Below are 27,126 nucleotides of genomic sequence, written 5' to 3' on the forward strand. Positions count from 1 at the left end.
TCCCACTCCTTTAAATTCTTCGTCTTACAACACATGTAGAGGAATAGTAGAGGAGGCGATATAGAAAATCTTACTGAAGGACATGAACAGAGGTGGATACTTAAATTGAATGCTGAAAGACACCCTGGTCTGAATGGTACTACTTCTTTAGTCCCCTTCCTGAAGGCAATGCGCCTTAAGCATTAAATTGTCATTATTTATTTAGGTTCATAGGTTCATACTAGGCTATCTGCCCTAGGGCATTTATAAGCCTAGCCAGAATGTGTTTGACTTTCGCCACCCATTTTAAATTTATTTTGCTATGCCCTTTTTCGAGGTTAGTATACTGTGCCTCTGTCTAACAGTGACACAGAAGTGATACCCGGGGTAAACCTACAATCTCCCATCCACTCATCAAGATTCCTCTTGAAGAGAGTCAATGAGGGACTCTGCCTAACCTGGACTGGGATTTTATTCCAGAGTGAAGGGAGTCTCTGGGTTATGAATCTGTCCCTCCAGCGTGTCCTATTTATTTCAGTGCTGAGGTTCAAGTCTCTTGAGCGCGTAGCTCGATGGGATTTGGATTTTCTGAGGTGCAGCATGTCCATTAATTCCGGGTTGGACATGGCTTTATACGTCAGGCACAGATCGCCTCTGAACAGGCGGTATGCCACTGAGTAGAGCTGGAGTTTCTTTAACCGGGCAGCATATGGCATCTGTTTGAGCCCTTTGATCCTCTTGGTGAGGTACTTTTGGGGTCTTTCCAGTTGCTGCAGGTGTCTGGTAAGGTACATCCCAAAAGGGGCATTGTACTCAATTATGGGTCTGATGAGGGATGAGTAAAGAGGCACGATGACCTCCCCTGATCTAGATGTGAATCCCTTCATGATTAGGTGGGCTATATAAAATGTTTTTCTAACCACTTTGGCCACGTGGTTGTCAAATGAGAGATTGCTATCAGTTTGGGTCCCCAGGTCCCTAATTACTTCTTCTGTACTTAATGGATTACCATCTATGTGGTAATTTGTGGGCACTTTGTTTTTGCCAAAGGGGATGACTATACACTTTTTGGCATTTAGCTTGAGGCCATGGCTCTGGCACCAGTTGTCTGTTTCGATGAGGCCCTTTTGGAGGATGCTTGTGTCGGCTGGAGAGTTGATTATGGCACCCAGTTTGCAGTCATCTGCGAACTTGGTCAGCCACAGTCCTTCCATGTTGGCCTGTACCTCCAAGAAATATATACTGAACAAGAGAGGTCCCAGGACTGAGCCTTGTGGGACACCACTTGTAACTGGTTTGGAGTCTGACATGGCTCCAGCAATTCTAATCATGTGGGTTCTGTCCTTGAGCCAGTTTGCAATCCATCTAGTGACATAGGGTTTATATTTAAGCTGGTGAGCTTATCTATAATGCCCGAGTGAGGTATTGTATCGAAAGCTTTTGTGAGGTCCAGGTAGGCTGTGTGGACCACCTTCCCCTCATCAATGGCCTTGCTGACTGTTTCAAAGAAATCAACCAGGTTTAAGAGGCAGGATCTTCCCTTAACAAAGCCGAACTGGGTAGGATCCAGTGTCTGTAGGTCCCCAATATCTTTATTTATGAGGTCCATGATGATCCTTTCCATAGCTTTGCAGACCAAGCTAGTCAGGCTTATGGGGCGATAGTTTCCATGATCCGTTGAGGCACCACCTTTATGGAGAAGGACCACTGTTGCTGTACGCCACTCTTTGGGCACATATCCTGTAGTAAGGCTGAGATTGAACAGTAGTTTTATGTTTGGGTTTAGCTCTTCTTGGAGTTCATGTAGGACGCAGCCCGGGACACCGCCTGGTCCCATTGATGCTGTGTTTTTGCTTTGGAGAGGGCGGCTCTTACCTGAGCATCTGAGATGTCAGGGGCAGCACTCTGCTGGGATAGATATTTGCCCTTTGGTGGGAGGGGAGTTTGCGCTGAACCTGTCAGCTAGGATGTTGGCAATGTCTGTGGGTTCAGTGTATTTTTTGTCATTTTGGACTAATTCTGAGCATATTTGGGAATTACCACCCAGGTTCCTAACATAACTAAAGAAAGCCTTGTGATTATCCTTAGTGTCCTGTGCAATTTTTCTCTCGAAGCTTGCCTTAGAAAATTTTATGAGTGCCCGTAGTTTTTTGCTAATACTGATCAATGATGCCTTCCCTTTTTGGGATTTTGCTCTATCATTTAGTAGCTTCCTCCTTCTATTGTATAGTTTGTTTATGGCTGGGGTCCACCAGACAGGACGTCTGCCTTTGGAGGATTGGGTCTTGGTTTTATTTGGGATCGTATGATCCATGCATTCCTGAAGGTGTTCATAGAATGCGTTTATAAAGGATTCTGCGGTCTGGGCCGTATTTTCCACAGGCCCGGAGGCTTTGAAGGATTCCACCTCGGTTTTGAGGAGTGTGAAATTTGCTTTAGAGAAGTTTTTCACTGTGGTTTTCTGGGCAGGGGGTGGGGTCGGGATGTGAATATCCAATGAGATTAGTTTATGGTCTGATCTTACCAGTGAGGGATACACTTCTGGTCTGGAGCATAGAGTCCCCATGTTGGTGATGATCAGGTCCAGTATGTTTTCCCCTCTTGTGGGAGTGGTAACAAGTTGTTCCATAACATTTGAGTTTATAAATTCTAGGAACCTTTGGGCTAGGGTGTTGGAGCTAGAGTTATGCTCCCAGTCTATGTTTGGGTAGTTGAAGTCGCCCAATATAATAGTGTTTGGAGAGACCTTCATATTTTCCAGTGTTCTCAGGAAGGCCGAGTGGGGTTCCTGGGTTTGGGAGGGTGGTCTGTAGCAGGCTATAATCTGGAAGGCAGTTTTACCCACTGTTAGTTGCACATGGATAGTCTCTGATGCTTCGTGTTTTGCCACCAACCTGGAGGTGTGGGTATCTTTGATGAATATCGATACTCCCTCCTTTTGTGGTTCGGTCCAAGTTTTGGGGCCGAAAAGCATGGTATGAGGTATAACCTGGTAGTGCTGGGGTGCTCTCGGGAGCCCTGAACCAGGTTTCTGTTACTGCACAGATATCGATGTTCTCCATGCTAAGGAGAGTTTCGAGTGCGTGCATCTTGAGGTTTAGACTTCTGGCGTTGAGTAGCATTACTCTTAGTTTCTTATCCCTTGTGATACCTATGGAGGTGGGTTTATCTTTTGAGCCTTGCCTAAAAAAAGGTACTATGGGGGTAGCAAGAGCCTTTGCCAATATCGGAAAGCCCAGGGGTGACAGGTGCAAGCCATTATTTTTCAAAATATTTCAGATGGTTCATCCTTTCCATAAGTTTAAATATTTTTATCTCATATAAGTATTTTTATCTCGTTTTTATGTATATAATGATGCTTTTAATGTCATATTTATTATGTTGTTTTTATGATGGTCAGTTCTGCAACTTTACTTGCATTTAAGCTATTCACTGTTAGATATTTTAAGTAGCTATTAGCTAACTGATTAGTTGATTAGTTAATTGCTTTAACTTGTATATATTTAAGCAGAGTATTTCTTTTCAGTTTGTCTGATGAAGCAACGTGAAGTTGTGAAAGCGCTTACTATTCCTTTTTGTTTTTGTTTTTCTCAATAAATGTATATATTGTGTTATCAAGGTGCATCTGTTTACTTTATTTTTATTTAACTATAAATCCTACTGACTGTTCCATTTGTAAATTGTTCCTGCTTGCAAAAATGACTGGAAATAGGTGCGGTGACATCGTCGCGGCAGTTAGGCGTGCGGAAAACGAAAGGGACAGAGGTATGATCTAAAAGTGGGGGGGGCTCCCCACCCCCCTCTCTTTATGGTTCCAGTGCCCATGTGCTTTTGCCTGTATCCTGGCAATGAGGACATTTTTCATCCAAAAAATACCCTTTGTCCCCTGTGGTGACTTGAGCATTTGGATCACCATGAGGTCCAGCAACACCCCTCAGTCCATCCATGTGTGGTCACCCACATGCACTGACAGAGCTACTACCATCATCAGCTTGGGAGACAAAGCCCACATTCTTTCAAACTGGCCCCCCACACTGCCTGACTAACTTCTCTAGTGGGGCCCTGTCACTGGGGTCACTGCACAAGCCAAGTGATGAACACCATCCCTCCCCCCAGGATGAACACACAAATCTTCCCTGACTGCAGGACAAACTGTATTAAGGGATTTATCATCTCTACAACACCACTGCAGGCTAACGCTAGCTCTATTTTGGCAACATGAGTGGAAGATCCTTCCAAATGAGCTAGTACCGTATCGTCTTAGCAGAGTTAGCATAAGGTCAACTAACTGATGTGGGCCTTCAAAGCATCAGTTAATGATCTAGTGCAGATTTGGCAGCCATGTGCAAGGGACGCGAAACTGGGTAGAAAGTAGTACTATGGTCTGAGAGGTGCCTTCACTAAATATGATATGATGAGGCACAGAAGCCTAAGAAGATACAAGGCACATGTACACACTTACGTCTTCATTAAGCTTTTACTCCAAGTCGCTGAACTCATTCTTGTCACATGACTCACATTCCATATCACTTGAATTCTTAAAGGTAAACTACAGCACATGCAAAATGTGTGACATCCAGCTTTTTTAGAAGTAAGAAGATACCCCTTTACAACTACACACTATTACAATTTTACATATTCTATAAAACTAATGAAGTTTGCAGTCATTAAATATTTTAGAACCAGAGAATTTGAATTCTGTTAAATTGCAGTTGAATGAAGAAATTGAAGTAGATTGTTGATGTGTCATCTTTGATGACTGCAGTAATGACTGCCCTGTTTAGGTCCAACACCACTTTGTCTAGTAACATCATAGGAGGTAGGGGTTTATAGGGGCATTAGTGATGGATGGAGTTATAAGTGAAGTATACAGTAAGGTTCTCTGGTTTGATTCTTGGCTGGAGCGCCTTCTGTGCGGAGTCTGCATGTCCTTCCTGCGGTCGAGTGAACTTTAAAGACATGCAGGTAGGTGCGTGCGTACGTGTTTGGGTGTGCCTTTTTTGAAGGTTGGGTGCCAGGCTGGCATCTCAACACCGTAAAGATCCACTGCCAATCATTAGTGGACTGGTGATCTGCTGTGGCGACCCTTAACCGGGAAAAGCCAAAAGACTTATCCTGTCAACGGTAGTGCTAGTAGTATGAATTATTTTAGAAATGAATGAGCGATTATTATCAATTTCTGATTATAATCTGTCAGCAGTTAGTAGCTAACCCATTTACTTTAAAATGTAACAATCTAGCACACGCCTTGCTTCCAACAGCTTGATCAACCTGCTGTCACACTCTTTGTTTGGTAGCACCCTAAACCAGAATGTCATCAATAATGTTTCCAACCTTTTCTAGATCCTTGATCATAATAACCACTGCAGTGTGAAATATGTCTAGTTTTAGATACAATTCCAAATGAAGCTGTATCTGCTCAAAGGTGTTATTAAAAGTATATAGCTTAGTGCTTGTTTTATCCAGTTAATCTGTCAAAATCCCTGCTTGCATCCTGCACTGAAGTAAATTTGCATTGTGCATAGTGGTAAATACTACTTTATCAATTTGTATCTGGAGGTATTCCCTCTGAATCTATTTGTTGACATCCCGTGGGCCTGTAAAAATCCAAACTTTGCTTGCTTAACAACAATTACCATGCTGTTCACCTATTCAGTAGGCTGTGTCTGTCTCTCTGTTTCACCAAGTTGTTGTACATGTTTAAGCACTTGCTGAAGCGTATCCTTTAGAATAACAGGCTGATTACATTGGAGTGGTTTCTTCACTTGATGAAGTGTAAGCTAGATGATTTTCAATTTGTCATTTTTAGTTCTGTGATTTGGAACCCCCGATCACATTTTTATCAGTGGGACATCACTGATGTTGTGATTTCATTTTGTGCATCATCAGTTATTCGGACTATTTGGGTTTTTCGTTTTTTATAGTGATTGTGCAACCATGAAGTTAATGTATATAAGTAAGAGTGTGAAGGAGGGTTGGGCTTTCCCCCACCAAAATATTATTTTCATAATTTTTCATTGAATTGGCACTTAGGACAGTTTGTTTCATCTGACTGAAGTTTCTTGTAGGTGAGTCTCAATGAAACATAGGTGAACCATGTGGAGCATGTATCACTGGTTTGACAACTTTTGATAAAATTATTACTAACATACATTAATTTTAATATTATTTTAAATAATACTTTTGTGATGCCCTTGCACTGGCCCAGTAATCAAGGAGCCTCAATCCTCACCATTAGTACCAGTGAGGAATGTACACATTGGGAGGATGACAAGTACACACACAGTAAAGTACAGTTTCCCTTAAGAGCACACAGAGATCACAGTCACTCTGGGGCTGGCTTCTCCCTCTCTCTCTCCAGATGCCCAATAAGACTCTCCACTGGCACAGCTATAGGGTTGAGATCTCAGCTGAGTGGCCAAACCAAAACCTCCAGCACCCTCTCTGTCCAACCAGTGCTTCGTGTTCCTGCCCAAGTAGCTGCCACACACACACACACACACACACACACACACACACACACACACACACACACACACACACCTGGGAAAGGCTGGCACAGGTTTACTAGCTATGCCCCCTTCTGCCCGGACTATAAGGTAGTTATCACTGCCACCAGCCAGCTTTTTATCAGCTACTGTAAGGCCCTTACAAAGGGCGACCAATCCTAATGTGTAATGTTACTATTACCCAAATGGTAAGTGTGACCAAGACGGAGGCTATTTAGGAGTGGCGTGTATAGTGTCACTAGATACATATACAAGTACGCTAAGAGCTTAAATATCCCTAAACAAACCAGCCACAATTAAAAGGTTCAACTATTATATAATAATAAATAATAAAAGAACAAGACAATACTCAATAACTCAACACAGTGGCTGCAGAGTTCAGAATCACAGGAAATATTTTAAAACAATATTGCGGGACAGTATCTAATAAAAACAGAAAACATCTAAACTAATCTTTACTATATTCCTATCTATCTCTAAAATAAAGTACTGGACTCTAGACTTACTTACTATTAGCAAGGCAGAGGTTCTGCAGAAGGATGTTTCCTGGTCAAAAACAAAATACAAAATGGAAAATCTGTCTCTGACAGAATTCTTAAATTACTATCAAACATTACTGCTGGGTCAGCTCAGATGACATCACTCTTTGTCACCTGCCTTCAGTTCCCAGGCTAACAGAAACTTAACAAAATTTTAGCATCTCTATGTGAGAAGTACATCTCTTAGGTGTTTGCCTAGAAATGGAAGTCATAAAACAATTAAACACTTTTACATTTGAAACCTAGTAATTATTTCTGTTTCAAGACAATAGGAAAACCTCTAGCTCTAGACATTGTGTCTGCTTGCTGCACTGAAACTAAGATAACACAATTGTAAATGATTTAAACTTATTTTTTTGAAGTTTTGCAAGTTAACTCTGTATGTTCCAGCTTCTACTATTAAAGCATCCACTTGCACAGGTATATAGTTCATATGGATTTCTGTTCTTTTCCATTAGGGTACACTGTGGTTACATTCTTGAAGCTCAGTACATAACATACAGTTCAACACACACTTCTGCACCAGTAGTTTAATATCCACATAACATATAGTTCTCTTACATTTGTAAGACAAGCATATGAATCATATTAATATTCACAAATGACATATGATTACTTGTAAAATTCCAGATAGCTGGGCTGGCAGTATCACAACTTTAATAATGATGATGTTATTATTAATTTATTAATTTTGTGTGGGCATTTACATCTTCTAGCATTCTAGAGCCTCAGATTCATCATAATAATTCTCTAGGACATCTATCTTTGCTTCTGCACCCTGCTGTTTATTTATCTGTGATTGTGGTGATGTAGTTACAAAAGACAAATTTTTCTGCATTCTGTCATTTCTGCAAGCTTTTTGTCTGTGAAAACTTTGAAAATGCTGCCTTTTACCGGTGCTTTAGGGTCTGTATCTGATGGTGTCTGCATTGGATTTGCTTTTGCACCACTCAGACACGTGAGACTTTGAATTTGACAATTAACTTGGTCATTCTGTTTGCCACTGAAAATATTCAAACCGTCCTCTTGCACAGCCTCACTCAGCTGCTTCATAAAGTATTCCTGGACTTATCTGTCATTCAGGCACTGCATAGTTTGATTGCACAGTACACTTTTATCAACAGTTTCCAGATGAATTGCATAGATTGTCTTAGCCTGCTCTTATCCACACAAGCATCTTTGCCCAGAATATTAGGTTTCATTAGCAGAGAGTGCAGAGCTATGCCTTAAGACAGGTGCTTATCAGTTTTATTCTGGTATACACAGGTCAGTCATATTAGATCCAGTCCACTGGCTTCATCCTGAGCTGAACATATTATAGCAACATACATGCAGGCTAGTAACATTCTCAGACTCAGACATACCGCTGTCTAGGTTAAGGTGTATTGGCCACTCTCAGAAACATGCTTATTTTACAATTCATTTTATTTTTTGTTATACTCGTCATGCTAAATTCGCAAGCAGTTTTCCAAGAAAAATGAAGATTATAGTGTGCAGTTTGATTTTTTTTAGCTTCATTGTTTACTTATACTTTGTCCATAACCGCACCCACAGAATGATGTTATGGTAGGTATTTTTCAAGGATTTGCACACAGCAGCAAATCATTGTAGGAAAATACAAACCACTATACCCCTTCAGAGGGGCAACGTCTTACATTGTGGTTTGCTACTACATCATCTCATGTGTTAATTTTCAGTGGGATGTGTTCCACCTACAAGAGTTAATTGACATCTTGTCATTCTAGGAAGTAAGAGATTATTACTGATGCATTTTGCAGAGAAATACAGTAGCCTATATATTAATTTAGGTAGTGCGGCATTGTGCATCTATTCTTTTATGATGTTATGACAGTGGTTTTCAGCACTGAGATAAAATTCCGTGGATTGTCTTTACCAACAAAATAAAATGCAAAAAAAAAAATTTTTTGCATCAAAATATTGTTTAATTTGGTATTGTGTGTGATAAGGAGATTATACTCAACTTTTAAACTTTGTTACTCACAGCTGCTTGAGAACATGACTAATGCAAAATATTTTTGCCATTTATCCATAATGTCTCATTACAAACTTCTTGAAAACTCTTCTCATACTTAATTCAGAGTTTGAATGTTTCTTTCGCTTCCTTTGTCTTTGTAGCTAGCTTATACAGTATTTCCAAACTGCAGTTCTACAATTCTCATGGGCATCTCTTCCTCAGACTACTGTACTTACTTGGCTCCACAGTGTTAACATTCTATCGTTGCAACTTCATGGGTTTTAAAACATTCTTGCAAAATTAGTAGCAACTTCACACATTCTACAAATTTGACTTTTTACTTTACAATGCTTATCATATTATCATACTTATTTATTTTTTTATTTATTCATTTATTTTACATTTGTTTACTGGGAGAATCTAACTGGGCAAGAAACCCATTTTCAGCAGTGGCATGTGGAGAAAAGCTCCACACTGGTTAGTACACTAAATGCAATAAACACAGGTAAATTAAGTACAGAACAAAGTAAAATCTGCATAAGATAAAAATAAAGTACAAGAACATACAATACTGTTGTTGGCATTCCATTCAGATATATGGTTACATTAATACAATGGTTAGTACAATAAATACAATAAAAACATGTTATTGAAGTACAGGGTAAAATAAAGGAGGTGATGTATGCTTACATCACCAAAGGATAAAGATACATTAAGATGCTACATTTGTAATTTGCTTACAGAACAATGATACAATGCAAACAGTCTGTATTAATATACAGTGGGGTAAGGTTGCACTCTCTGTTAGGGCTATGTATAGTTCTTCAGTAGCAGTGGGAGAGCTTTATTATGTTATGGAGGGTGGTAGTGAAGGGTTGATAGTGACCAAGTATAGCTGAGCACTATTATGAGAAGAGTACTATTGTGTAGAAAGAGTTTGAGTACAGTTATACAAAGAGTCTTATAGATCCATAATGGGGGACCTACCCAGGGTCTGACCAGTTACATATCCAAGACTTATGTAAGTGGGACCGGAAGAGTTTTTTGAAGTTGTTTCTGTTTTCTTTGGTCCTGATATCTAGGGGGAGGATCTTCCAAGTTTTTCCGATAGAAGAGTAGAGAGAGTCCCCAGAGCTATTTTTGCTTTTGTTTACGTCAACTAATGCTTTGTTGGTGGATCTTCTTAGGCATTTGTCAGAGTAGATTTTCAGTAAGCCTTGTAATGCAGGAGTTTTTTGGGAATTATATAGGATTTGGTGGACTATTGTAAGTTGGTTAAAGGGGAGCAGGTTTGATAATTCTAGCCAAAAAAGTTGCTTGAGTACTAGGCAGTGATGTGTACTGTAGGGTGAGTCAGTAGCAAATTTTGCTATTTTGTTGTAGCAAGTGTTTAGTTTGGTTAAGCCTGATTTATTTAGGTTGATGAGTATGGGGGAGACATAGAGAAATGTGAAGACTAGGTGGGTTTTAGTGGTGGTAGCTTTACTGTAGCTGATGAGGTATTTTTGCATCTATATAGGGTTCTGAGTTTTTTATGGACTTTTTAAGGTATGTGTGATATGCAAGTCAAATTTCATGCTGTGATCTATGATAACCCCTAGCAGTTTGATGTGTGAGACAGGTGTAATAGGGGTGTTATTAGCTGAGTGTATTGTGAATAGAGGAATTGAGTCTATGGCTTTTGTAGGATGGAATATCATTAGCTGTGTTTTTGGGATTAAGTATTAGTTGAGAGTCGGATAACCAGGTTTCGACAGCAGCAAAGGAATCTTGTGTTAATTTCTGAAGTTCAGAGAGTGATGTGGCAGAACAGACTAGGGTGGCGTCATCAGTGTATTGGACCAGAGTGGCATGTAGGGTAGCTTTGTGAAGTTGATTGGTAAATATGGTGAAGAGGAGAGGGCCGAGGATGGCTCCTTGGGGGATGCCTAAGGTTACATGTACGAGGGGAGATAAGGAATTTTGCCATTTTACTGCTGGTTGGCGGTTAGATAAATAGTCCTGAAACCAGATTAGAGTGCAGTGGCTTAGATTAAGTTTGGAGAGTGCAGTAAGTAGTTTGACATGGGAGACCATATCAAAGGCCTTGGAGAGATCTAGGAAGACAATGGAGACAAGGTTGCCATTGTTCCGGTGTTGAGTTACAGTATTGGTAAAGTTAATAAGGGCTGTGGTAGTACTGTGATTACGAAGGAATCCATGTTGGATGTTGGTCAGTAGTTGGTTAGTAAGGAGATAGTTGATTATTTAAGGATGTATGCATTTTTCGAGGATTTTTGACAGGGGGATATAATGGCAATCAGTCAGTAGTTAGATAGTTCCAGTCAGTTACCCCCTTTGTGAAGTGGTATTATATATGAAATTTTCTATAGTGATGAGACATATTGTTCTGACAAAGAGTGATTAATTAACAGAGAGATGGGATTGGAGATGGCTTTGGTTGCAATCTTCAGGTAGTCTGCAGGTAATTTATCAGCAGCCAGGATTGTGGGTTTGAGTTTATTCAGATGTTTATATATTGTGCTTATAGGGACAGGTGGTAGTGAGAAGCAGTTGTGGTTTATGGGTGAGGGTGACAGGTTTGGGTGTGTAGTAGGAGTATTATTGTTACTGAGATCTAGAATGGTTCTGGTGAAATGTTGGTTGAATTGGGTGGCAATACTACTGGTGGTGGTATTGATGTTTGGGGGTGGTGTACTGTTTTTACCTGGTTGCAAGATTTTATTGATGGCAGCCCAGACCTTTTGTGGGTTTGTTGTATGTTTTGATTGGATGTCAAGATAGTGGTTTATGTTGTCTAGCCTTATTTGTTTTTTGGCTTTGTTCCTTAGTTCCAGGAACGCCTGTCTATTAGTTTGTTTTTTATTGTGGTGTCGTGAGTGCCATGCTTTATCCCTTTGTTTTAGAAGTAGTCAAGTATCTTTGGTAAGCCAAGGGGCATAGTTAGATTTAGTTCTGACAGTCCTGATGGGGGCAAGGTGATTTAAAATGCTAAGGAAAGTACTGTTGAAGTATTCCCTAACTGGTAAGATTATTGGGCTGTTTGGCACCTACAGAGATTAATTTGCCTCAGTTGCAGGGCAAAAATCAAGGATGTCTGATGTTCCTGTGGGTGGTCTCTGTGATTGCCAGGATCTCGCAGTGGGGTTGGAGGCACATTTGGCTGCAGAAGGTGTTCTGGGTTACTAAAAAAAACAGTGATAAAATGAAGATATAGTTTAGCTGCTACACTCAGGGCTAACTTGTAACCATAGTGTTCACTCATGGTGTGATTCTTTGCTTCTCATTTCTTACCAGGTGCCATTTTGTTCACCATACAGTTGATCAGCTTTTTCTCTTCTATTTTATCATTTGTACAGTATATAGACTTTCTTTTCACTTCATTTTCAAAGACAGTCTCAGTCTTATACACTTCCATCTCCTCAGTTATAGAGCCTAGCTGTATACTGAACAGTTCACTTATAAGGATCTTCTAGTGTCAAATGAGATTTTCACAACAGTTTGCCTTTTATATGATAATTTCTCATGCCACAGATTGTTTTGTCCCTGAGTTGCACATTTCCCCAGGTTCTCAGTCATGTGTCTGTGCTTCAGTTATGTAGTAACACAGCCATCAGTATTCTCTTGGACCTCTTGATTTCTGGTAAAAAAAATACTCTGCATAGGGTATGCTGTTTATGGGTTATGCTCCTGGAAAGTATTGTTCAGTACAATTAAGCTGTTTCTGTCATATTCCCTCAGGGGAAAAAAGTATTGAATTCCTTGCTGACTTCTTTGCCTGGGATATACAGACTTGTGACATTGTATGGCTTATCCCTGAAGTCATGCTCAGAGAGGTACAGCCCAAATCTTTGAATTTAGGATTTCCAATTATTTGATGAGCTTCTCTGTGATGTTCATCGTGCATACAGCTGCAGTCATAACAGATGGGTACTCCTGCCATCAGGCGGGTCCTCGGTCGGCCGAATTCCAAAGTCTAGGTCCGGCGTCGGTTGTCGTCGCTTTCTTTCCTGATGTCAGTGCGACAGGGGTATATAAGACACAGCCGACGCCATTTTCTTCAGTCTTTTTTGCCGCGCGGTGCCCGAAGCAGAAGCAGTTCCCAAGTGCGGGTCGGCCAGCTCCTGAAATTACAAAAATTTGGAAACCGAAGTCTTCTTAAAGCTAAGTACCCCGTTAGGGAAACTTTTCTTGCCTCAGACCGATGTCAGACAAAGTTAACAATTGTATTTCTTGTGGGAAGCAAATACCGCATAAGGATATTCATTCCCTCTGTGTACCTTGTTTAGGCCCAGACCACAACATCTCGGGCTGTCGCTTTTGTGCTACTTTCAATAAACGCACTATTAAGCGTCGGGCGGAGTTCGCCCAGCACTTTTTTGGTAAAGCTTTTGATTATAAAATGTCGTCGGAGACTCCGACTACCGTTTTGTCCAAAAAACGCAAGGACAAAGACCAACACGCGAGGTCCACGGCCTCCACCGACACCACACCAAAACCGGCTACACGTGGTCTGGTTCTCAGCGAGGTGCCTACGCAGCCCCTGACTACCGACGACACTTCTCTGGCAGTGTCTTCTGTAACCGAGGCCGCAGGTACCTCGGCCCATACCCTGACTACAGCTACCGAAGCCACTGTGAGTGTTGAGCCTCCTAATGTGGACAGGTCCACTTCCACCCATGGTGTCTTCAGACCCTCATCTTCCTTTTCCATTAAGGCCTTTACTAAATCCAAATCAGCCATGCATCCCAAGAGGTCTGTTGCACAGGGCCCATCTCCAGGCCCCATGCCTAAAAAGCAGATGCTCAAAATGGCTGAGGATTTAATTACTCTTATCAGGGGTTCCCAACCCCCTCCGGACAAGAGACCCAGAGTGGAGGAAGATTCTCCCTCTTCTGACCAGGGCTGCATTATTTCAGAACATTCTGATGAAGAGGAGCACTCGTACTCTCCCTTGAAGATTCTGATGCAGAGCAGTCCATTCCTTCTGTATCTCCCCAGAGGATTTTTCTTTGGGGAAAACTTGCATACCTTGAGGGAACACTTCCATTGGGAAGGCCAAGATTTTTCCAGATTCCAAGAAAAGACTTAGGGAATTTCTTTTGCTACCTCAGCACAGACCTCTGGCGATCCCTCCTGTCCTGGACATACTTGATGATGTTTACTCGGAGGCTTGCCTTAATCCGGATTCCCTGCCTCCTGCCCCAGTCAAGCCTGATAGGTACTACAGAGTTCCTAACTCACACCAGTTTCTTTACAAAAGCCATAATGCTGACCCTGAAACCATTTCTCAAGGCCCCAAGGGAATGAAGGCCTCTACTGCTAAGAACCCATTACCTTCCGAAAGAGAGTCTAGATCCTTAGAAAGGTGGGGAAAAAAGGTATATACCTCGACCACCCTAGCCATGAGGGCCTTAAATTATCAGTTCCATATGCTTAAATATCAGCAGTTTCTGTTATCACAATTAAGGAATAAAATGTCACAACCTGAACAACCAGATTTGAAGGAGTTACAGGATATGATGCATAGTGCAGAACAAGTGGGTAAACACACATTACAATGTGGCTATGATGCTCTAGAGGCCTCAAGTAGAGCTGCTGTTACAGGATCAGTCATTCGTAGACATGCCTGGCTTAGGGAACAAACCTTGCCTGATCATGTTAAAGCTAAACTTCTAGATGCTCCTTTACAAAAGGATGTATTATTTGGTACTAATGCTAAGGAAATACTACGGAAAATGGAAGAAAAAGCTAAATCTATGCAAACTGTCAAAGCCTTTCTACAGGTACAACCACCATGTTTTAGCAGAAATTGGCCTTCAAAAAACTGGTCCTTTCCAGCCACGGACAAGCCCCAAAGAGGTAGATACAGGCGCACAAGGGGCAGAGGACAATCTCAAGGATCATATAGAGGCAGACAATGGCAAACTCCAGCACCAAGAGGTGGCGAAGACAGTGCACAACAATACAGGAAACAAACCCAATGACTTTCCCCTTTGCATGCCAAGCAAGTCTCAGCTGGCAGCACCCTTGGGAGGAAAACTGACATATTATTTTCAAAAAATTGGCATATTATCACAATAGACAAATGGATCCTGGACATTATAAACAGAGGCTACAGATTTCATTTTCACACACTTCCAAAAATGAGAGGCATGCCGAACCTGCCACACAATCAAAGGGCAGAGGCTCAAATACAAATTTCAAAGCTCATGGACATGAAAGCTATTCAAGAGGTACCTACTCACGAACAAGGTCAAAGTTTTTATTCCAGACTATTCCTGGTACCAAGGAAGGGAACCGATTGGAGACCCATTTTGGACTTATCCATCCTAAACACATTTCTACTGCACCAAAATTCAAGATGCTCACCTTACAGCAGCTTCTTCCCATGCTGGGCAAGGAGTCTTGGCTGGTAACATTGGACCTCAAGGAGGCATACCTGCATGTCCCAATCAGACAAAACTGCAGAAGATACCTCAGATTTCTTGCAGGTTCAATCCACTATCAATTCTCTGCATTGCCCTTTGGCTTATCTACTGCACCCAGAGTATTCACGAAATGCCTGGCATCAGTAATTGCCTACTGCAGACTTCAAGGGATACAAATTTACCCTTATTTGGACGATTGCCTGATCCAAGCAGACAGCAAACACATACTTCTGGAACATCTGGCTTATGTAACACGGTTATTGAATTCTCTGAGATACACAGTCAACAAAGAGAAATCCAGGCTAACACCATCTCAGAAAATAATTTTCCTGGGTGCCAACTTGGGCACAAACACCCAGATGGCCTATCTTACGCCAGAAAAACAGGGGCAACTAACTCAGTACTTCAAAATACTAGCAAATTGTACCAGGCTAACTGCAAGGAAAATCCTGCAGGCTCTGGGCTTCATGGCATCTTGCATTCTTCTAATCCCATGTGCAAGTTGAATATGAGGAAACTTCAATGGTACCTAAAAAACTATGGTCTCAACACAGCCACAGTTTGGAAATAATAGTACCACTAATCCCATGTTTGCAAAAGGAATTTCTATGGTGGGCCCAAGCATACCAAACAAACACAGGTCTACCATTCTGCAAGCCTTAAGCAAATCAAGTCATCACAACAGACGCTTCAGACTACGCCTGGGGGGCACACATGACAGACAGGTGCATTCAGGGCAAATGGTCCCAAAAGGAAAAGCACCTTCACATCAATCAAAAGGAAATGCTAGCAGTAATAAATGCTATTACAGCTTTCAAGGACCTCCTGCATCCAGGGCAATCATTGATAAGAACAGACAACACCACAGTAATGTGGTACATAAACAAACAAGGAGGAACGCATTCATACCCCCTGTGCAGGCTGGCCATGTCACTTTGGAACTTGGCTCTGGAATGGCAAATCGAACTTCAAGCACAGTACCTGCCAGGTTTGGAAAACAAACTGGCAGACAATCTAAGCAGAAATATGACAGACCCGCACGAATGGAAGTTGCATCCTCAAGTGTTTACAAAGATAATCCAAGCATGATCTCTTTGCCTCCCACAGGAATCATCAATTGACAAAATTCTGCTCAAGGACATTCCATTCAAAGGCCTGGAGAGTGGACGCCCTTTCTTTCAGTTGGGCAGTGCGGACAGTTTACGCCTTCCCACCTTTGCCTCTTCTGCCCAAGGTGCTCTTGAAAGCAAGAGCAGACAGACTGAAGATGATACTGATCGCTCCAGACTGGCCAAGACAATACTGGTATCCACTCCTGAGGAGCCTAACACATTCTCCTCCCTGGACTCTACCTCTAATGCCTCTTCTACTGACTCAGCAGAGCTACAAAACTCTTCACAGTCAGTTGAAAACACTCAATCTGGCTGCATGGAAAATTCCTTAACACCACAACAGACCCTACTCTCCAAGGAGGTGCAGGATGTCATTTTGGAGGCCAGAAGGCCATCTACTAGAAAGGCTTACTCCGCAAAATGGAAACAGTTTTGCACTTGGAATGAGAAAAAAGGCCAGGATCCTAGAAAACTGAATTTACCTCAGATATTACAGTATCTAGCCGAGCTGTTGAACAGTGGACTTTCATTTTCCTCCATCAAAATCCATGCCTCAGCCATTTCTGCTGAATACAACACTGATCCACCATTATTCTCCCACCCACTCTTAAGACAGCTCCTCAGAGGGGCTAAGAATATAAGACCTCCAAGGAAACAACCAATTCCAGCCTGGGATCTTAATTACATTCTAGAAAAACTAACATTGCCTCCCTTTGAACCAGCTGCCTCAACAGATTTGCAATATTTGTCCTGGAAAGCAGCTTTCCTTCTGGCCATTACCTCAGCTCGTAGGGTTTCGGAACTACAAGCCCTCATGGCTGTGCAGCCCTTTCTCATCTTCCATCAGGACAGGGTTTCCCTACAAACCAACCCGTCATTTATGCCTAAGGTAGTATCCAGGGTAGCTTTAAATCAGGCCATACACTTACCTACCTTTTACCCCAATCCTCAAAACAAAGGGGAAAGGCTGCTACATTCCTTAGACATCCATAGACAGCTACGTTACTATTTGGACAGAACAAAGCCTTTCAGGAAATCAGAACAACTCTTTGTGTCCTATGCTGTAGGAGCTCAAGGGAAGCCAATTTCCAAACAGACTATTTCAAAATGGATAGGCCACTGCATACGGTTTTGTTACTCCTTTCATGGTAAATCTGTACCTGCAGGCATCAGACCCCACTCCACAAGGGCCACAGCTACCTCTGCAGCCTTCCTCAGAGGAGTCCCTACCAAAGATATTTTGGAGGCAGCCACTTGGATTTCTGTGCATACCTTCACTAAACACTACCACCTTCCTTTATACTCCAAAACTAGAGCAGACTTTGCCACTGCTGTGTTGCAGGGCATTCTGGCTCCTCCCAGTTCCACCTAGTGCCTACCACCCTGTGCGTAGCTTTGGGATTCTACCCATCTGTTATGAGTGCAGCTGTATGCACGATGAACATAATACAGTTTTGTACCTACCATAAATGTAGATGTTTGAGTGCTAATACAGCTGCAGCCCAGGTTTCCCTCCCTCCTTCCCCTCTCGGTACAGACCTAGTGGCTAACTCCTCATCTCACAACTTGATTGGGTTATCCTTCTATGGTGTATTTGCTTGCAACTACTGGTTTTTGATTATATTGCAATGCATGATTATATATTATAAATATATATATATATTTATATATATATTTATATATTTTGCCTTCCTTCTGGGGGCACTTGACATCTGGGGCAAGAAAGACTGAAGAAAATGGCGTCGGCTGTTTCTTATATACCCCTGTCGCACTGACGTCAGGAAAGAAAGCTACGACAACCGACGCCGGACCTAGACTTTGGAATTCGGCCGACCGAGGACCCGCCTGATGGCAGGAGAACCCATCTGTTATGACTGCAGCTGTATTAGCACTCGAACATCTACATTTATGGTAGGTACAAAACTGTACTTTTTCAGAATCAACATTAATGGATGGTACCATATTGAGATGAAAAAATAAAGAAAAGTCTTATCAAAAAATTGAAAACTTAGTACAGTGCACCTTACTGAATAAAAATGTATTTTAAAATTACTTGTGGCTAATTAATTATTTGCATGTGAACAAAGTTATTAAAGTGCATATTTGATAAAAGAAAATATTTGGTAAAACAGTGAAAAATGGGATTTTGAAGAATACATTTACGAGTCTTCGGTAAAATTTCACTTGCACTACAAATAGTGAAAGATATCTGCTATAACACTGGACTTGAAAATAAAAACAACCTTTGCAGCTTTTCCCCTTCTCATTTGTCAAAAAAATGAAACAATTACTTTCTGATCACATATGAAAAATCCTTCACTGTTGTGACACCACGTTGGATCTAGAAGTGAACATTTTGATTCATTACTGACTGAGGCTGAGGTATGGAGGCCTAAGAAAACAAAAGGTAAATACAGAGCTGCTTTTTTAGTAAACCATTGCTGACAAGTGCAGAACCTTTCCTTGTTACACGCCTCATGTCCTATACTCTTGTATTGGTGTACTGTATATCACACCAAGCACATGACAGTGATTGAAGAGGTGGAGTTATCCTTCATCTCAGTGACAAACAATGTACTACAGGGATCCATTCTTGGATCAATACTCACTAGGAACTTTGAAGCTGACATCACTACTCATTTAGAAAAAATAAAATAGCCTGTTCTCTTATAGAACAGACTTCTATTAACATCTAAGTAGTGTTAATGATTTGTAGAAATTGGGGACAGGAGCCTGCAGTGTGCCTGTACTGCTGCTATAATGGTCAGACGTTGTGGTTGAAATTAGCAAAATCATGCATTTTCTAAAAAAAAAAAAAAAAAAACTTCAGGAAATAAAAGCAATTATTGCAGACATCAATCAGCAAATGATATGTTATGTACATAATGGAAATGGCAGTAGTACATTTTGCATTCTGGAAGTGCTCGGAAGAACATTTCACATTGCAGCAGAGTGTATCACCTTCTGGAAACAAATACAGTAATTGTATTTTATTTATTGTTTAAGGGACGTGATTTACAAAAATGGATGTATTGAAATAAGTCTAAAGAAAATTATGTAAGGGTTATAGTCCAGTGAGGAAGACTTAGAGGTGAGTAACTAAAGGTATAGTAGCTGCAGCTAAAAAGCAAGGTCCTACATGATTATGTATGGAAAAGGAAATTTAGATGGAGTGGAGGTTGTTAGAAATAGTGGAAGTTTATTTGGGGGGGGGGGGGTTGCAGTGACAGATCCAAGTATTCCTGAATATGGTTGCCCTTTATTTCCCATTGCAGTTTTTTAAATGATAATTACGTGTGCTGGACATTTAAAAGTCAACAGAAGATATATTGTGTACATATTTTTCTCTGTGTTTTCCTATTAATATTAGAACTATTCTTGCTCAAACAGGTAATGTGTCCAAACAAGAGAAACTGAATCATAAAGGTTTTATTAACTGACCTGTTTAACAAAGATTAATGTTATGAATTTAGAAGTTATTATAAACAGGTTCATTTTAAATAATCATTCATATTTAGATGTTCAGCATGTAAGACACGTTTAACTCATAACATACATGGTCTTGTCTCTCCAGGGAAACAGAATTATCCTCACTTAGCATTATATTTGCCAGCCATTTTGTACAACAATAATAATATAGAGAAATCTCAGTTATCTATTTTATACAAAATGTTACTGGATTATAAATCAGTTATTCCTGATTCTTAGTATAACTATAGTTTAATTAATTTCCTGAACTGAATTGTATTCACAAACAAACCATGTAGAAATCTGGTGGTCATGCCAGTTTCTGTGTAATTTGGAGAATCTCTTTATGGAGATTGATGCATAGAGCCTTTTTTAACTCTGTATAAAATCAGTATAAATTTTAAAAATGATAATTCAGATGTTGGGGCATATAAAAGTCAACAGAAGGCATGCTGTGTACACAGGGTTTTCTCCCACATAAGTTTATATAAGTTTTGACAAGATTTCCAAAGATTTTCACAAACTCTAGGGAGTGACTGTTTTGAATTATCAAATTATTTGGTAAATTAAACACCTCTATATGTGAACGTCATTATGTCACAAAGGTGTCTATTTGGGTATCTGCAGTAGCTAGGGAAAACCATAATTATACAGTGGAGGAAATTTGCAACTACTTCTTTTAAGGGCATCCTTAACTTTATGTCTACTGCCTATGAAAAATAAATATCTGCAATAAAATTAATTTTGTAAGTGATAACATTAATTATGAATATTGACCTAAACTATAGCAACTTATTGTTGATCACTGCGGTTTTGGCCATGTAAAGTTTCACAGCTTTTCTTTTTCTTCACAATGTGTTTAATATAAAGTTGATATTTTTTAGGTGCAATTGTAAAGTGTCATATGCAGATAATAGTTGTTTTTGATGTCGTATTACCATTCTACTCTTAACATTTTATTACATTTTTAAAGAAAGAGTGACAAAGGTGTAAGTTCTTTTTAGCAGATGTTTTTCATTATCTTAAAACATATATATTTTTTAGTTTTGCAAAGAAACTTTCTACATATTTCGAAGCCATAACTAACTGTACTTCCTGTACTGCAAAGGAAAAGTACAGTTGTGTAAGTAAACTTAACAGTAGATGTTCGAATGAGATCATTGCTGCAGTAGCCTTAGCTGTATTGATTATAGCCTGCCAGGGATATAACCCGTAGCTAGCTTCCAAAGTTTCAGGCACCTTTGATGCATGCAAACTGTCAGGCAGCTTGAGCTAAGCTGACTAAAAAGAAGATGGTCCTTACAAAGCCTGATCGAGCCTAGAGAAGTAATCAAGCTTATAGTGCTTTGTAAAAGTATGTACATAGGACTAAGTTGTAGCTTCTAGAATACTTCTGGAATCCAGTCCTTTCTAAAAAGTCACAGACATAGCCAAGAGCTAGGAGAGTGGACCATGACCCTGCCTGGAAAAATGTTGTTGTGGTAAGTATAAAAAAGGTAATAGCCTTAGACAACCATTTGGACTAGTCTGTATCTTCTTCTTACCTTCACAAGAACAAAACAGTAGACCTGAAGATCTGAAAGATTTAGTTCTGTCAAGATAGTACTTGAGTTGTAAGTGGGCATCCAAGGTATAAAGTATCCTTTCTCCCTCATTTTTAGGTTCAGGAAAGAAAATTGGGAGATGGATAGTTTGGCTTAATGTACACTTGGATACCACTTTAGGCATAAAAGACAGATTAGTTCTCAAGGAAATCCTGTCTGTGTTGAAAATGGGGTAGAATTGACTCATCGTAAGAGCTTGCAAATCAGTTACTCTTCTTGCAGAGGTCAGAGCAATCAATAAAACTGTTTTTTTTATGTTAACCTCACATCAGACAGATTAGCAAGTTCAAATGAAGCAAGTTTAACACAAAATTAAGATCTCAAGAAGGGGGGGTCACTCATTTTCTTCGAGGCCTCTTAAGTAAAACCTCTTTCAAAATCATTTTGACATTGAGAAATACTTGAAAGATTTGGATAGAGAGTCTGAAATGGGAAATAAATGAACCTTGATAGATGAGTAAGAAAGGCCATAGAAAAATAACTCTCACAAATTTAATAAAACCAGAGAACAACTAGCTATGAGTGGGTGCTGGTTATGTTGCACTTGGCACCAACTAGAAAACCCTTTCCATTTGCTAAGACACAATTTTCTAGTACCAGGCTTTCTTGCCTTCATTAGTAACTGCTGCACGCCCTCATTAAACAGGTGCTTAAGGAAAATAAGACTCATCATCCAGGCAGTCAGATGAAATTAATTGGGGTGTATCAAACACCCCTAATCTTGTGTGATTAGATCCATTCTGTGAGGAAGTTTGTAGTAACTGCCCCTGGCCTTTCCAAAAGAAGGCAGAACCACTGTTGCTTGAGCAAAAAGGAGAGTCACCACAAAGATCTTGGGGGAATTCCTTCTGAATCTTCAGAAGTATCCCGTATATCACTGGAAAGGGTGGAAATGCATACAAGATCATTTCTGGCAAAGAAAAAGAAAAAGGCATCTGTCTTCCAGGCCTTCTAGTTTTATGTCCTGGAGCAGAATCTTACCAGCTGATTATTTAGAGAAGAGGCAAATGGGTCTGCTAGAGGAATTCCCCGCAGAAGGATCAAATCTCGAAGACCCCAATGTAGTTTGCATACATGAAGGTCCGCCCTGTCCTATTCAACTTGTCAGGCACATGATATTACTCTGATGGAATGAAGGAGGCCTGTACAATGAGACTGTGCTGTGAAATTATATCCCAGGGTAACATGGCTATTCTGCAGAGGGAGTACAGCCTGGGTCCCCATTGTTTGAAGATGTAACACATGATTTTGGTATTGTCCGAAACAACTTAGAGGTGCTGGATACTAAAGATGATACAGAGAGCTGTGTGCCTTGATCTAGGCAAGCATCTCTTTCACATTTATGTGCTTGCATCTGTCCTAGGTGTCCCACACACCTTGAACTGTTATCCCTCCTGAATCTGCTCCTCAAGCAAATTCTGAGACATCTGTAATAACAGACTGTTTTGGTACATGGCGAGATAAGGGGAGAACTGAATTTAGGTATATTTGCTTTCTCCACTAAGTATTTTTGTATTGACAACCCCCAGCACTGGGATTTGAAAGTACAAGGGATGTTGATGCTGGGACCAAAAAAACTTGAGATCCCATTGTATTTTTCTTAATTGGAATCTTGCAAAGATTATCATGAGAATCTAGATGCCATGAGATAAAAAAATCCTGAGGTATTCCCACACAGTGGCTGAAGTCTGAGTGTAAAACCTTAGAAATAGATCTAGACATAAATCTGCTTTTTCCTGTAGAGGAAAAACTGTTTGAACTGAGGTGTCCAGCTGACACCCCAACAACACAATCCTGTTTGAAAGAGTCAAAAGGAATTTTGAATGTTCACTTGGAATCTCAGCTTGTGTAAGAGATCTCTAACACAAGTGAGAGATTCCTGACACTTAGAAAGGTCATTGAAATATGGAAAAAAAGAAAACGGATACCCTGTAGCCTGCAATGAGGTATAACTGGATCAGCCACTTAGTGAACACTGTTGGTGCAGTGAATAATCCAAATGGTAAAGCAGAGAACTGATAAAGTGATCCAGACACACGTGCCGTAGGAAACGCCTGAAGTTTGGATGAAAAGGAATGAGATAAGCATCTTTTAACTGTAGAGTTTCCAGGAAACTTGAATGAGGAAGAAGAAGTAACATATTGCAAAGTGACATCGTTTTTAAAGTTAGGCACTATCACAAACAAGTCTGAGAACAAACATCCAGAACTGGTCTTTCTTTGGCACTAAAACATCCTTGAGCAAAAACCTTTCACAACTTGAGAAGGAGGAACTAGTTCTAGCATTCCCTGGAACAGCATGTAATGAAGGACAGTTGGAAATAATAGTCTGGTCTGGTGGATAAGGAATAACCTCCTGGCAAGGAGGAATATCCTCCCACTGCCATCTATAACCTTGATGAATAATCTTCAGAATTCATTTGTCTGAAGCTGCTTGTAGCCAAAGAGAAAAATAGAGATTCAGACTTTCTAGAAAGTAAAAGGGACTGCCAGTGTGGGAGGGGAGAACAAAGTCCCTAAAATAGTCAAACTGAGTAATTGGACTGTCCTTGTTTTTGCGGGTTCCTGAATTCTTTTTGGAACGCCCTTGCCATTATGCCAAAATTGGATGAGGGTTTAGAGAATACCTTAGAATAATAGAAAAAGGAGGACATCAAATATTTGAGATTCCCTTATTGAACTTACCCATTTCATTACACGTTTGATCACTTCTGCAGCAAAGGAACCAAAACGTGAAAACCTATCCAAAAGAGAAAATAAATTCTCCATTGTTTGCATCCTCTTAGGAGGTTCTGAGGATCCAGCCAGGGAAACCTCCTCAAAACAGTACCAGATGGAAGAATTATCAACTGAGTCATACACACATACTGTAAAATGAGAGCAGTGACTAGTGCAATACAAGAAACGTAATAATTTAAAGCAGATGTTTCCTTGTAAGAAGATACTACAGACCAGACATTCTTCATAATTTCACAATTAGTCAGAGTAAACAGCAACACATTAGTCTGACAATTCATAATTCTGAAAATCAAAGTTGTAGAAGCATACACTGTTTTCCCATACCCATTAATAATCATCCCATCCTTATCAGAAAGAGTAGGATAGAAGTTAACTAACTGTTCAGCAGTGTAGGGACAGCTAAACATACAGGAGCTTGGTCAGGTTTGAAAAGAGGGTCTAAAATATTTACACAGTCTATCAGCCTTTTTAGGGGATTGTTAGGCTGGCTATCAGTGCTGTCATGAAAAAAATTAGGCATGGGACACACACATCCTCCAAAGCTGGCAGAACTGAAGGAAGTGGTGAAGGTTCAGGAAATTCCATCTCTAACAGTGCTTAAAATGTTCTGAAGGAAGTGTAGTCCCAGTGAAAACACATGCTCATTCTGGGAATAGGCACAGAGAGAGAAAAACCCTAAAGGGATAATAAGAAACTGAGCTCTTCTCTGACTATAAATCAGAAAACTGAGGAGAAAAGCTATGTCTGTCCCTTCATCTTCCTTTCCAGATTCAGAATCTTGAATCTCTTCAAGAAAGGCGCTATCCTTCTTTCCTTTCACCCTGAAAGCAGTTAATAAGAAATATCAAAATCCTGAATAAAACCCTAAGACACACCCAGCTAACTACTCTTAATTAAGGAAATGTGAGGAAGATTAGATACATGTTTAGCTTTCTGTTTATTTTTGACAGAAAATAAATGGGGCCAACAGTGCTATAAATGGAATCTTCCCTGTTCCCTCTCCCATGACCAACAAGAGTGGCTCTTCCTTGCCCACTGAGGGGACCTTAACAGTCGCAGAGGATATGGCTAGCCCCTGGTCCATAGTTGCTGTAGGTGCTCACCAGTGGGATCTGTGGTAAAAGATGAGTGGTCTGAGGAACAGCAAATGGCCACAGCAGAGTCACCCCTCTGCAACTGAGGCATATTGCTAGCCTGCCGTGATGGCAAAAGCTGTTTGCTTAACTTTTTCTTTTTGTGACTGGGAGAAGGAATGACCTATGGTCAAGCTGATAATGGTACCTCTTTCCTGGGGACACTAGTGCAGCAAACACTGGTAAAAATTAGTCTTTAAAAGTCACTTTTTTCACACACACAAGAAAATATAGTAAAAAGCACTGTAAAACACTTACCAGTCCCAAAACTTAAAATAAACACTATTTCTCCTCAGAAAGAAAAAATGTTTCTTTTAGATACTTTAAACAACCTTTAAAGTGACAGGAACAAATGCTCTGGTTTAAAAGTACAATACAGTCTTGTGACAGTCCCTAAAGACACAAATTCTTAGCTTTAAAGTAACTGTCTTGAAGAGGAGAGTATTAATAATCAACAAAAATACTTCAATGGAAGTTTTTTTCCCCCCAAAGGGAACTTATCTGCCCAGCAAAGGAATAGCTCAAGCTAACCATTGACCCTCAAAAGCCTATTCAGTGGCAATAAAGTTCTGAAGAGCTTGGCGGCCAAACTTGTCCTTTAGTAAGCTCATCTGAAGTTGTCTTGACAGTTTGGATGCGTGGAAGGTGCCCTGAAGCTTTGGAAACTGGCCAGCTGTTATATCCTTGGTGGGATATAACCCATATAGGCTACTGCACCAGCAATCAGTATGATGAACATTACAGGACTTTGCAGCAGTAATTGACAGTATCTTGCAATATTATAACAATCTATCCACTTATGTTTTTATTTCTTGCAAGTTTATGATGTCAAATGAAAATGTGATCGTTTTTACATGATTCTAATTAATGTTATTCCCCTTCTCCTTTTCAGATAACATAAAGGTTTCAGTCAATGATTTCATTGTTAAGGCAGTTGCTGTGACACTCAAAGTAAGTAACCTGATTCTGAGTGTAAAGCAAGCATTTAAGATATAAAGAAAATTATATAATACTGAGACTGTTTTGAAGAAAAAATATTTAATGTGTCAAACTTGACTAAAGCTGACATACACTGCACTTGGTTACATTAAACTGTAATTGTCTGAATACAAAGATAGGACTTAATTTATATAAAACAATGTGGTGTATATGAAAGTAGAGGTGGCCCAGGGACTTATGTAACTGCCATGGTACCTATGGCTTTAATTTTGGCTCAGAGGTGCAGAAGGATAAATTCCAGCTATAGCTCAGATGAACTGGGCTCATTTAGTGGTTAATGTGCCAGAGGAACTGCCTGGAAAGGATGGAAGGTGAATGGCTGATGCTGTCATATCTTCCTCAAAAGGGTTGTCATGCATCCTGCAGGGGACACTTACAGGTAAATCACTGGCATTTACTGCATGCAGGAATGCAGAACATACAGGGAATGAGCCTGTCAAAGATATTATCATTCTCTATGCATAGCAGGTATGCAGAGGTGCACACCCATGCAGGAGTGTCTAAATGTTGAACTACCTATGGTAAGGATATTATATATCACATACTTTCCAGAGAAACTGAGTGTCACAGGCTGTATTTGTGATAATAAAGGTTATATTTGGTCGATAGTAATTCAGGTATGTGACTAGGAAAGGATAC

General features: G+C 40.3%; 1 protein-coding gene across 2 annotated transcripts in view; it reads left to right on the forward strand.

The window, feature by feature from the left end:
* Positions 1-27,126, forward strand: part of PDHX (pyruvate dehydrogenase complex component X) — a 1,629,376-nt gene that overhangs the window by 1,294,906 nt on the left and 307,344 nt on the right. For both annotated transcript variants that reach the window (XM_044082641.1, XM_044082640.1), the window contains one exon: positions 26,381-26,439. In XM_044082641.1, coding sequence (XP_043938576.1) covers positions 26,381-26,439 — 59 coding nt within the window. The remainder of the gene's footprint in view (positions 1-26,380; positions 26,440-27,126) is intronic.

This window comes from Protopterus annectens, chromosome 9.part0, assembly GCF_019279795.1.
Source record: "Protopterus annectens isolate FY-2018-M chromosome 9.part0, PAN1.0, whole genome shotgun sequence".
NCBI classification, from domain to species: domain Eukaryota; kingdom Metazoa; phylum Chordata; order Ceratodontiformes; family Protopteridae; genus Protopterus; species Protopterus annectens.